The following is a 13810-nucleotide window of genomic DNA, read 5'->3' on the forward strand; positions in this document are numbered from 1 at the left end:
TCATTTTTCCACAGTTTTTCTACAATACACACTTGAGATCCTGTATCCCATAATACATCTACAAGCAAGCCTTGAATGTAGCACTGCACAAGACACTGTTTCCCTAAAAGTGCAGCACAAGTAGGTTTGTTTGATTTTCATTTTTTTTTTTATTTTTTTTTTTAGATGGTGCAGAATTTACGTTTGTATTTGAATACTGTTTTCATTGTTTTCTATGGTTAGTCCAGTGGTCAGCTTAACACACTTTTGAGCAGTACAGTGTTTGCTTACAGGCTGTACATTGCCTCAACATGAAGTCAGGATTTGTGATGCCACAATATGCACAGCTTTGAGGGGACTTTTTTGTATGACTGGTCACTCCCTGTCCTGCGGTTGTGACTTTGTCTCGTTTAAAGAAGTGTCTCTGTATGTTGTTGGTCCTCGCGTTCTACAGACAGCCAGGAAATGGTCGCAGCTGCCACATCTATAACAATGAGTACAGTACACATCCAATCCACTTTGCTGACATGCCAGGCATTTCCTTACATGGTTTGAAGGAGGATGGTAGCCCTTCTCTTTTCAAAGGGTTGCCAATAACCTTGAGGTGGGTATTGAGGCTGGGGTGGTGACATACTGGTTTTATCTCTCACGTGGGTGGAACGCTGTGCAGACATGTGCTGAGGTTGTTTAATGGACTCTTTCATTTGAGAAACCTCTGCACTGAGATCCTTTAACAGTGCCACGTCTGAGTGTCTTTCCATTCTTTTTGACAGCAACTTCACTGGACTGGACTGAATGTGTTTTGGTTGGATACTGTTGGACTAGGAGCTTCTTTTTGCTTTGACGCTCTGTTTCATTTGCACAAGCAATATTGACTTGGCCAAAAAGCAGTTCATCACTCACATCAGTTTGTGTCAGGTAAGGTTGCAGGCCACTTCTGATACTGTCATTTTGTAGGCCAGTAGAGATGGTGTGGAGAAACATGCTCTGAACAAGATTTAGGTCATATTTCAAACTGGATTCAGCTTCCTGGGATGCGAACAGGATTTTTTTACCTTAAATCTAGACAGTGGACAAGAAAGCTTTGTGGAGTCTCTTTGCTGCTCTGCACCACTGAGGTAAGTTGCTTATAAAATTCAGTAGCACCCCTTTCTTGGTAAAGAGCTCGTAGTATGCATCTTAATGTAGGCAGGGTTAGGTTTGTTTTTTCTTCCAGGTAACTACGCAGCTGCATGCCTGGTGCTATTGCTCTTATTACAGTGTGACACCATGTCAGGGTTTGTGTGTGGAAATGAGGAGATGGGGAGCAGTGACACACTTCAGGTCAGACTTTTTATTCTCTGCCTTCATACTCTTTGTGCACTCTTCTCAGTGCTTTTCTTAGTTCAGTGTAACACAAACTCTCAGTAAACATAAACTTCAAACTCTTGATACACAAACATATACACTCAAAAAGACACGCCAGTTGCTGCACTACCATGTCATTCTCTCTCTCTCCCTTCTCTGGCATCTTCAGCTGTTTTAAGGGCTCTCTCTGCTATCACTGTAATGAGAAACAGCTGTTAGAAATCATGTCAACCAGCTTGACGAGCCACACCACTTCCTCTCTCTCGCAAACAGAAACATGACCATGCCCCCATCACCACATACCCCCACTGCCTGACTCAGGCCAGGGCAACATCCGGCCTGCCAACTCCCCCACCCATTCCTGGAGAGAAAGTCAGCAACAGCCATCTGCGCCCCTGGTCTGTGGATCACCTCAAATTTGAATGGATGAAGTGCCAGGTACCAACGGGTGATCCGTGCCTTGGTATCCTTCATGCGGTGGAGCCACTGGAGTGGGGCATGATCTGAACAGACGGTGAAGGCCCGCCCCAGCAGGTAGTAGCGGAGAGTGAGGACGCTCCTCCCCCTCCACCTCCTGCGAGAGCACTGCCCCCAGCCCTCTGTCAGATGCATCCATCTGCAAAATAAAGGGGAGAGAGAAATTTGTAGCATGTAAGAGTGGTCCCCCACAAAGTGCAGATTTTATTTTAAGAAAAGCCTGTTGGCACAGCTCCGTCCACTGACCCGGATCGGGAGCCCCCTTCCTAGTAAGATCAGTCAGCGGGCTGGTGAAGTCAGAGTAACTAGGCACAAACCTTTGGTAGTAGCCAGCCAGAAACTGTCTCACCTCCTTTTTGGTCTTGGGCCTTGGGCAGGCCGTGAACGCTGCGCGTTTGTTAACTTGAGGATGCACCTGCCCATGACCCAAGTGGAACCCCAGATACTGAACTTCCACCCGCCCAATTGCGCACTTTCTCGGGTTGACCGTAAGCCCCGCCCCGTCGCAGCGACCTCAGGACAGCTCTCAGATGTTGCATGTGCCGCCAACAATCATTACAGTATATGATGTATGTGGCCTGAGAACTTTATCCATGAGATGCTGGAATGTGGCGGGGGCCCCGAACAAACAAGAGTCACAAAGTGGTGTAAGCCGAACAGTGTGGAAAATGCTGTTTTCTCTCGGGATATTGGAGTTAAGGGGATTTGTCAATAACCCTTCGTTAAATCCAGTGTCGAATAAAATTGAGCCGCACCCAACCGATCGAGCAATTGGTCAATCCGGGGCATTGGGTACATATCAAATTTGGACACTGTGCTCACTTTCTGATAGTCTACACAGAACCGGACCGTCCCGTCACTCTTAGGTACCAGAACCACCGGGCTGGCCCAATCGCTGTGGGACTCTTCTGTTACGCCCATATCAAGCATTGACACTAATTCGTCTTTAACAACCTTTTTTTGTGTTCAGGAAGGTGATGGGGCGGCTACGAACCACCACCCCCAGGGTGGTCTCGATGTGGTGCTCTATGAGGTTTGTGCAACCAGGGAGAGGCAAGAGGCAACCTTGAATTCCGCTTGCAACTTGGCCATGTCTGTGAGCTGCGACAGTGAGAGGTGGTGTCCACACGGGACCGGGGTGAATTAATTTGGTTTGAGAGTCACCTCCGGCCCGAGCTCCGCCCTCTTGGGGACTACCATTATGAAGGCCACAGGGACCATCTCCCACATGATTTTAGGAGATTGAGGTGGTAAACTTGACGTGCTCCACCCCATCTGTTCGCTAAACCTCATAATAGAGATCTCCGACTCGCCGTGTGACCTCAAAGGGCCCTTGCCACTTGGCCAGTAATTTAGAGCTTGAGGTGGGCAGTAATACAAGCACTTTATCTCCCTGTGCAAATTCCCATAGTCGAGTGCCCCTGTCACACAGTCGGCTTTGACATTCCTAAGCTTGGAGCAAATTCCCCTGTGTTAGTTGACCCAAAGTGTGGAGTTTTGCTGTAAGATCAAGAATGTACTGAATTTCATTTGACCCACCTAAGCAGGGAGGAAACTTGGGCACAGGACTGTCCAGCCTCCTGGGGGCAGGAATGGTACGGAAAGAGGAGGAGCGGAAGCGGGGTTTGGGGGTAAGGAAGTGAGAGACAGAGAAGAAGACAGTGAGACTTCGGTTCACTGCTTCCAGGAAATGCTGTCATGTAGTCCTCGGCCAGCTGGATCACTTCCTCCAGCGACGCCAGATGGTGGCACTGGACCCACTTTGCCATCCCATAGGGCAGCTGGGTGATGAACTACTCCAGTACCACCTTGTCCACGATGTCCTGGGTGCCGCGGGGTTCCCCCGCCAGCAACCATTTCTGGCAGCTCCAGAACTGCCTGGAGCAGGAGTTGAAAAGTAATAATATTCTGTATGCTAGTAATCTTTGACGAAGTTCATGGCATTGATGGAATTTTCTGTGGATTCTTGGCCAGAATAAGCTGCAAATACTTTATTCTGAAAATCAAAAATATGGCAATGTGGGACTAACTTTAAAAATGACAACGACTATCATAAAAGAATACATAGTGAATATTTCTAACCTAGTCTGTGTGTTCCATCTTAAATTAACTCTGTTACTTGCTTAATACACATTCTTGTGTGTGTGCAGTAGGGGTGGCCCATATGACCAAAATCCTGTATCATGATGCAAGTAATTTTATATCACGATAACGATATATTTTTTTTCTGAAAAAAATTTATAAAATTGGTTTACATATTAAATTACCATATTGTAATGCCTATTATTGCTGTTTGTCATTACCGCCACGACTCGTAATCACTATCACAAGCTGTGACATGCTGGTGATGACATCTTTGCCATTTTTGCAAAAGAAACTAGCCTGTTGGGTGACTAGCAAGTCTAGCTGGATAGCAACATGTAAAGTACAGTAAATTAAATAGTCAAAAGTCATCAAAATTTTTTAAAACTAAACTAAAATATAACTTGTTTGATCATGACACATAATAAATGTACATGCCTAGCACTAAGAATAAAGAGTACATTTTCTTACCTTTCTGGACAACAAAACACCAGTCTTCTTTTTTGACAGACATGTGCTCCACTAGGATCTCAATTTACCATGGCTACCAAGTAAACTTAGTTCCGAAAAAAAATATTTCAATGCATTATGTAGAGTGTGTTGGTAATGATGGCTAAATTAAGGGACAGGTATAAATGAAAGGAAACAAAATTTTGCTAATAATATGCTAGCTTAATGTTTAATTAAAATACACGATATTATCCTGTCACAGATATATTGTATCGGCGTATATGTTTTCCGATATGCGCAGATTTGAAAACTTTTTTTCAGAACATAATGCAGAAAACAATGCATTGGGTGATTTAGAATTTGTGTCTTAAAGTAGTTTGTCCAGCAGAGCATGGTCTGACTCCATTGTTTACAGAGCTGAGCTGACGGTGGTTCTGCTGACAGTGCAGAGTTAAGAGGTGTCTTCACAGTAAGTTGCTAAATAGTTTGTGAAATACATACTGGAAAGTTATTAAACAATGACCCCAACATTTTCCCTTTTCAGTATAACTAATATAATGTTAACCCTGTCCCTGACAACCATGTCACTCATGTTTATCACATCTGTTTGCTATGTTAGCCAGCAATAGTTTGTCAGTGCAGTCAGTAACATAGCAGATTGAAAGGTAAGCAGAGCATATTTTTGCAGCTCAGCAGACAACGTTGCAGTTGTTACCTAGTTGGTGAGACACAATGCTGGAAAGTAAATACAACATCCATCTTTTACTCTCCGTGACAATGAGCTTATAGCTAACTAGATAACCACGTAGCTACTTTCATACCTTGCCAGCTGAGTGGAAGCTAATGTGTAAACATGTATTCACCAAACTGTTTTTTACAGGATTCGCAGTTTGGTACCCCCTTCAACCGAAAAATTCCAGTCGTTGCATTTGCAAAATGTAATATTTAAAAGTCTGGTTTTCCACCATTGAAAGTTTCCCCTGAACTTGTATAGCAGAATACAGTGTAACACCGCTGCCGCTGTTTATCTCTTGACTCGCCAGGTGTAAATGCTTCTTGTTTTACAACCAGCCCCTAATTGACTATTGATGTCCAGTTTGTGAACGAATCGTTCTTTTGAACCGGTTCTTTTTAGTGAACGAGTTCACCAAATCGGACTGAATCGTTTGAAACAGTTCACGTCTTGAGTCAACACTGATCCACAAGTTACTCTATCTTAACCAGTCTCTCGGATGTGGCTGACACTCCGAATCGAAATGAGCCGATAACCAGGAGTAATATGATCGTAGAACTGGTGATATCTGATTTTGCCAACTCTTCTTTGCAATTAACCGCTCCAACTAGTTCACAAATCGGACTGAACGCTCGGGTCGCAACAGCTCTTGAGTCAACAGTACAATGAGCTGCTCATAACAGTTCTCGAGTCAACAGTACACTGAACTGAGAATCGTCTCTTTCAGAGGTGTCCTACATCCTGAGTACCGATGAGCTGCTGACATTGAGCATGTGTGTGATTAAGGGGCGAAATATCTGTTTCTGGTGTATTTTGCTGAACAACAGAGAGTGTAGCAAATAAAACATACTGGAAATATGTTTATGACTTGATTGTATTACCATTTTATCAACGTATAAAGATGATCCAGTCTACAGCTCTCGAGTCAACAGTACACTGATCCGAGGACAGTGGTTCTCGAATCAACAGTACACTGATCTGAAGACAGCAGTACACTGATCCGAGGACAGAAGCTCTCGCGTCAGCAGTACATTGAGTCGATTAAAGCAGTTCGCGAATCACCAGTACACTGAAGTGAGAATCGCCTCTTTCGGACATAATACTGAGAACTGCTGATCAGTGAGCAGCTGATGAGCATGCGTGAACCAAGGACTTGAATGAGGGGGCGAAACATTTCAGTCGAGAGAGGTAAACAAATTTTACTATTGAGTATTGTGCAAGCAGATTATATCTGAAGTTGTGATGAGCTGGATCATGGTTTCTGTAAAAAAGGGTGAGCTGATTAAGACTAGTTTAATAACTTTTTATGCTTTAAACGTGTAAAACATCCATGTTTGTATATCAGTGTCAGTATTGGGTGCTTTAGGTGCAAAATGTTAATGTAGGATGTATTGTAAGATCACTGAATGAAGCACTGATGACAATAAACACCCTTATTATTATAACTTAATTAAATAAAATGTTATGATCAGCAATATGCCCTTACATATGGCTTTATTGAATATGTTTGTGCGTGTGTTCTACGACACCGGCGTATTAGCATTGTATATAGTGACGTCATTACGTGATGACGTAAATGAACTGGTGAATTGGTTTTTTGAACCAATTCAGTGAAACAAACCATCCGAAAGAACCGGTTCACGGAAAAGAATCGGACTTCCCATCACTATAATTGACTGGCAGTATTAAAATAGTCAGCATTTGACTGATACTAAACAGTACTACTGATGTTTATTGATCTGTTTATTTAATTTGTATTTATTCTTTATTAAATGGTCATCAGTTGACATACTAAACAGTACTGATGTTTATTTAGCTATTTATGTTATTTGAAATTATTCTTTATTTTAATGGTCAGCCATTGACTGATAGTAAACATAGTATTGATTTTTATTTAGCTATAATTTTAAATTATTCTTTATTTAAATGGTCATCAACTGACTGATACTGAACATACAGTACTGATGTTTATTTAGCTATTTATTGTATTTTTATTTATTCTTTATATCCTCAGTGTTCATTTCTAGAATTTGTTGACAATGTATAATAATAGTAATGTCAAATATTCTTTGATAAAATTATTTGTTTAAGAAAGCAGCCTTCTGAGTACCTATGCATAGTCATATCGGTGCACAATCCACATAGAAAAGGTCTGTATTCATTCCAGCTCAAAAATTAACTATATTGGACACCATATCGGTAATCGGTGAATTTTACACCTCTAAAATCGGAATAGGTCTCAAAAATCCCATATCGGTTGGGCTCTACTTTACAAACACAAAGTAAAAAAAAAATTAAAAAAAAAAAAACTCAATTTGGTTTTAAATCAACCTTACCATATGCAAAATTTCACATTATGCCATATTTCAGTCTGAAGTGTATATATATATATATATATATATATATATATATATATATATATATATATATATATATATACATATATACATATATATATATATATATATCCAACGAAAATAAACACTTCATTGGGCTCTTAATGATTTAAGTCATCTCTGTTGAGAATATATGAATATCTGAAGGCAAACATGGCCTGTTTGTTTCATAATTTCTAACAACATTCAAACTGAATTTTATATAGGGTGATGATGTGATTGTGTAGTTTAGAAAAACAAAAAAACAAACCCGCATGACAGATAATTGTTGGCTAATGACACATTATTTTTGCTGTTTTCCTCATTAATGGTGGTTAGAATGTTGAGTTGTCTAGTCGTTTGTGATGTTTGACTTCTTCCATAACGCTTTAAGGTAAGAAAAAAAGAAAACTCAGTACAATTCAGATGGGTTACGAAAGTTTTGTGGTTTGTCCGTGATATCGAGATAAGGCAGTTTGAGTAGCGCGAGTGATCCCGCTCTGTGTTCTCCTGTCTCTGTAGCACAAATATTGGGAAGCCTGCTGGACTTGCACGCTCGGTATCGATTTTTCTAAAGCCAAACCAATTCCATACATTTGAGGATGTATTTGTTTTTTGTTTTTTTTGAAATTTCAAAATGTAGAAACATGCTCCACCTATGAAACTACGCTCTTTTTCGTCTGATGTGGCCTAGGCTGTGCAGGCTAATACTTAATGCTAACCAACAGCCAAATAGCTTTTTAGACATTGTTTTTGACTACTGTTTTAGGTGATGGAGCCTTTCTAAAATCTTGCAGTAATTCAATGGCGGTTTATGGTCACATTAAAAGTGTTATGGCAATAATGGCAAATAGTGATAGCTTTGATAAAGAAGTGTTACCATTGGAATTCACTATGATGTTCTCAAAGGTGAACTTGCCCTCCTCCACGTCCTGGTCAAAAAGCCTCTTCAAAAGTGGGTGCTGTTGGTATTTCGCCACCAAATGTATTCACAGTGGATAAAAATCCCATCTTATTATTATTTTTTTTTCTTGAATGTCCTGTTTCACTCAGAAAGTAAAGTAAAAATGGGTTGCAAATGCTGTTTCATGTTGACTTCAAAGATGCACTCAGTAATTATTTTAATACGTTGCCTTGGACTTGCACTGACACTTAGGGTGTGGATGCTTCATCATTCCAACACAATAGTTTTCAGTTACCAATACCATTGTACAAATTCACTATTCACAGGTATTTGTGATTAATTTAATCCATGAGTGAAAGTGCCCAATAACAGGGCGGTTACTGAGATTAAGTGAGTAATATTCGACAGGTCATGTGATCCTAACATGGCTGCCCCCACGAGGGGACCCTTTGCATGTATAATAAAACAGCTTTTATAAGGTTACTCATATGACTGAAGTCTTCATCTCATGTGAGTGCTTATGATTTTAATACATGTTTCAAAATTACTATTAATTTTTTTGTTAGTAAAATATTTTTAATGAGTAAAAAATTACTAAGTGCACTTTTATGTACCGTGCCCAATCACTGTTATTTCTCCTGTCTCTGCATTTCACAGGGTGTTTGTAAATCCAGTATTGTTTTAAATGCTCTACTAATTTTATAATTATTCCTTCCCTATAGATTGCCAACCGTGGATCTTTGACTCAATCAATGCAAAATGGCTTCGGATAATACGCAACGTAGTTACTCCATCATACCTTGCTTCATATTCGTTGAGGTAAGTTTCTGTGTTGTGTAGAGTGGATTCGTTTAATTGCTGTTATACTGTATTCTCTGGTTATTGTGCTGTTCCTTAATCTCTGTCAAATCCTGTTTTATCACTGGGAAGTGTGTGTTGGCACTTCAAAGCATTTGTCTCCCTCAGAGAGAAAACTCTGAGAAGACAAAGTACTGTTTCAGGGTTTGTGAGCTGGAGATGAGCCGCTGTGCCATTTGTCTGAACTCATGAATGCTGGATGCCAGATCCTCTGAGCTTTGTGCTGCTGATACTGCTGAAGAGTATATAGGACAAGCTTTTTTATAGGTATGGAGGACTCAACAATAAGGATGAACTAATGGCCTGGGGCAAGCGTGAGAAATTTTTGGGCAAAATTAATGGGACTTTCACCCTATTGGAACAGTGCTGTGTTCTCGCTACATCTTATGTTTGTTGATCATGTACATTTGCTTTTGATTTTCTGTGATGCATTGAATATTGTTGTCCATTCGTGCTGATAATGTCAGCATGTGCAGGGTGATCGTAAACAACACGTGAGTCAGACGGTCTCTTCTTGCGTAAGTGGGCGGTTCTTGGTGAGAATGGGCTGTAATTTGGGCCAATATTGTGTCTATAGTCTGTCAGAGTGCTAAATGACAAAGTAGTAATTTGTAACTTAGAGTTGTGGGTGAGAGCAAGCATACCGGAAGTAGTTAACATGACCTTATCTAACACTATTACATTTACAACCCCAATTCCAATTAGGACAGAATGGAAAATGCTACTAAAAACAAAAAGGAGGGATAGCACTACAACATTATTTGACATGCTACAAAAAAGTTGGGACAGACGTGTAACATAACCATTTCTTTTAATAACACTTAAGCATTTGGGCACTGAAGACACAAGTTTGTTAAGTTGAGCAAGTGGAATTTCCCCACATTCATTGACGACAGCTTCACACCTCTGGATAAGCAGTTTGCTATATGGCCTGATTTGCTTATTAAACCACAAAAGGCTGTGATTTAATTATATAAGTATACTGAATAGTCTTCATATGCTGGGCACTTCGAAGTGAATAAGTGTCATTCTTTGTCAATTATTACACACACAGCAATCTTGATGCTCATGAAATGTGTTAGTGTATGAGCATCTGGGTTCATAAATTTAATTTTTAAATTTTTTTATTTGTATTGCAACACATAGAGAGTACATATGGGGGATGCAAGCAACAGACAAACAAAAAAGGGACACATAACAGGAGATACATAAAAAGGGGTACAACAGGGGGAATACATGCATTAGCATTCACACATTTATTTAACATTTATTTGAGCATCCAGACCAGCCAGGAATAGCAACACCTATGCTAACATTAACCAAAAGTCAATTGATTGCCTATAATCAGAGAAGGAATTACGCAGATTAATATATTTACATGAAATGGGCAAATCTGTTCAATCCTGTTTACATGCTACTTGCCATTACTTCAAACTTTACTAAGTGTTGTGTTTATTTCCCTAATTTTGTAAGAAACACGCCTTTCATAACATCAGTAGAACAAATGGGGTCCTATTTTAAGACCGCTATGTCTTAAGTACAGTGCTATGGGATCCACCATACATGCAAATTCAGTAGGCGTGGCCATGAAGTTTTGGTATTTTCATGAAGTTTGGTGGTAAGTGGGTTGGCAAAATTCTGTGTTCAAAGCGCAAGCAATATAAATGAGCACTAAGGATGTGAATTTCCAGACATTTTCATAATCAATTGTCGTGGAGGACTCCAAATAATATGTGCATGTAGCTTACTGTTTAAATATAATTTAAATTAATACACTTAAGAAATGCAAGGCATTGTCCTCTTAAAATATTCTTAGTTCAGTGTATTTTAAGAAATTTTTAGTACGAATCTGTGAATTGGTAAGGCTAATTACTATTAATAAATCACTGTTAATAATAACTTGTATACAAGATACACATTTGAGTTCATTCAAACTTCACATTGTGGATCGTGGGATATTTAGAACCTTTGAAGTGTTTTTTATTTTTATTTTTTTTTATCTGAAATCAAGTCAAATCATAACATTACATATTGTTTCTCTGATTTCCTGGCGATCAATAACATATTGTAGGTTGGAATGAAACTAGGAGACCGGCAGATCTACAGTGCTATACTATATGCAGAAAAAAATTATGTTCATTTTTAGAGAAACGCTCCAACACTGATCACAGTGTGGTTCTTCTTCTGTGATGCGGACAAGATGTGACATGTAGCACGCAAGCACCCTCTAGTGGCGGATGACTGTTTAGACAGCCTTATCAACATCTGCTGGCATGACTACTGAACACATTTATTCTGAAAAATTACTAAAGATTAATCATTAATGGTGGTGTTTGTTAGGACTACATGGATGCAAGCTCCTAAATTATAGAGAATGTAAATATAATTAATCATATTGATTTACTGACATACAATATAATGGCTAGGATTAACAATTATGGGCATGCACTTTGATAGCACATGCTGGTGAAATCCCCAAACTGCAGATGCAGTTCAGACTTTGCCCTGAGAATAGACATGATTCTCAGACATCTAAAGCGCAATTACCTATTTTTCACAAATATAGCAAATTATATTTTGCACAGCTGTAGCGGTACGTCACTCTTCTGGCCTCGAGGCGCATTAGCAACTGACACTTGAGGCTGCAGACTTTATCCTCCTCTTTAGCATGCCCGCCTCCCATGCTGGTGACGCTGGTTCGAATCCCGCTCGGAGCGGTTTGAGCAGGACCATTTACAATGGTGCTGTGACCTGGATGGGAGTGAGGTTTAGGGTGGTGAGTGTAGCAGGAGCCAGCTGGTACGTGCTGTGCAATGTGTAAACCTTATTCTCCTGGCCTCGAGGCACACTAGCGACTGACGCTAGAGGCTGTAGCCTTTATCCTCCTCTTTAGCGTGCCCGCCTCCCATGCTGGTGACACTGGTTCAAAGCCCGCTCAGAGCGGGTTGACTAGGACCGGTTACACAGCATAATTTTTTTACGTAGACCTCCCATAAATTATGCACCCACAGTTTGCGCATATACGCCTGCACCCAGTTGTGCGTTGCCCTGGCATGAAAATTGCACTTGAATTGCTATCTTTAAAAGAAATGGTGTAATTAGAAACTCCATGGAAATGCTATATAAACGCTTGTCATGTTGATCAAAAAAGTTCACATCCATGATAGTTTGTCAACTAACCAGAAATATATGGTCCTCTAGTTTTCTTATCTGTACTTTGATTTTAGTTGTCTATTTTTTTTTTTGTGTGTGTTTTTTTTTCTTTGTTTTTTTTTTTTTTTTGGAGTGTGCACTTGAAGACAGTTAACTTCCTCTTATAGTACCTGTGGTTCTTGCCTTTTGTAACTGTGTAAAATAGTGGGATTACACATTGGCTGCAAAGTGCCAGACTGCTTGCTAAACATTGTAGGAGAGAAATAATGTGTTGATGCGAGGAGCTTCACAAACAGACTTCAGCTGGGATGTTCAAACGGAGATAAAACATAAAAACTCACTTGTCACAGAGGTGCCTTTTACATGGCAAATTTGCTGTTCCACTGTGCTTTATAGTAAGTGTGTGTATGGAGATTGCAGCTCTCAAGACACATCAGAGACAGAAACTAGGCCACGCAGTCACGATCATGCAGCCTAATACTCACTTAGTAAAGACATCAAGGCACTGAGAAATACCATCATGTGCTCAGATCTTTTCTTTAGGGAGATTATTACTGTGAAAAAGCTCCTGAACCGAGAAGTGTATCCAATATTGTGGCATATGCCAGCTACCCTCTCCTCTAGTTACCGACTGGGCTTTAACTGGAAGCAGGCCATCTTCTGATCATGCTGTTCCTGTTTGAGTGGTCAGTTTTGGGGCCTGTTTTCCACAGATCAACAAATATCAATGCAAAAGAGCAACACATATTTGGCTGGCATTTTAAAATGATGGATCGTGTGTCTTGCTTTATCATACAAGTAACTCAGCATCATATTCTTCATGTGAATTTACAGCATGAGGCAAACCTCTTGTTTACCATGCCCAGTAATGATGGCGCCGTGTACCTGGATCCCACCACAACCATATGTTGACCTGTTTTCTTTTTTTGCTCAGATGAAAACAACATTCAGGCATTGCAGACTATATGCACGATTACTGTGTTGCTTCAAAGGCCATTACATTAATTTGTCATGTGTATATACAGTACTGTGCAAAAGTCTTAGGCACATAAGATGTTTCACAAAAGCATTTGTCTTAAGATGGTTAATTATATCTTCAGCTTTAGTGTGTCAATAGGAAATATAAATGTTAGACTCCCAAACATTACTTTTGCAAATAGAAACGATTAGAATAGAAGAACAGGGAGCCCTGCAACAGATGTCATGGCCCTTACAAAGCCCCCCACTGAACATCGTGTCAGTCTGAGATTACATAAAGAGACAGAAGCAATTGAAACAGCCTAAATAGATAGAAGAACTGTGGCAAATTCTCCAAGAAGCTTGGAACATCCTATTTGCCAACAACCAAGAAAAACTGTGTTCAGGTGTACCTAGGAGCTTTGATGCTGTTTTAAAGGCAAAGGTGGTCATACTGAATATTGATTTAGCTTTTTTTTTTATGTTTACTGAACA

At 40.1% G+C, this 13810-nt stretch overlaps 1 protein-coding gene across 3 annotated transcripts in view; it reads left to right on the forward strand.

Annotated features, from left to right (window-relative positions):
- The window catches only part of LOC127432645 (phospholipid phosphatase-related protein type 1-like), a 152030-nt gene that overhangs the window by 55306 nt on the left and 82914 nt on the right, over window positions 1-13810 (forward strand). For all 3 annotated transcript variants that reach the window (XM_051683964.1, XM_051683963.1, XM_051683965.1), the window contains one exon: window positions 9070-9166. In XM_051683964.1, coding sequence (XP_051539924.1) covers window positions 9107-9166 — 60 coding nt within the window. In that variant the 5' untranslated portion in view covers window positions 9070-9106. The remainder of the gene's footprint in view (window positions 1-9069; window positions 9167-13810) is intronic.

This window comes from Myxocyprinus asiaticus, chromosome 42, assembly GCF_019703515.2.
Source record: "Myxocyprinus asiaticus isolate MX2 ecotype Aquarium Trade chromosome 42, UBuf_Myxa_2, whole genome shotgun sequence".
Classification (NCBI taxonomy): domain Eukaryota; kingdom Metazoa; phylum Chordata; class Actinopteri; order Cypriniformes; family Catostomidae; genus Myxocyprinus; species Myxocyprinus asiaticus.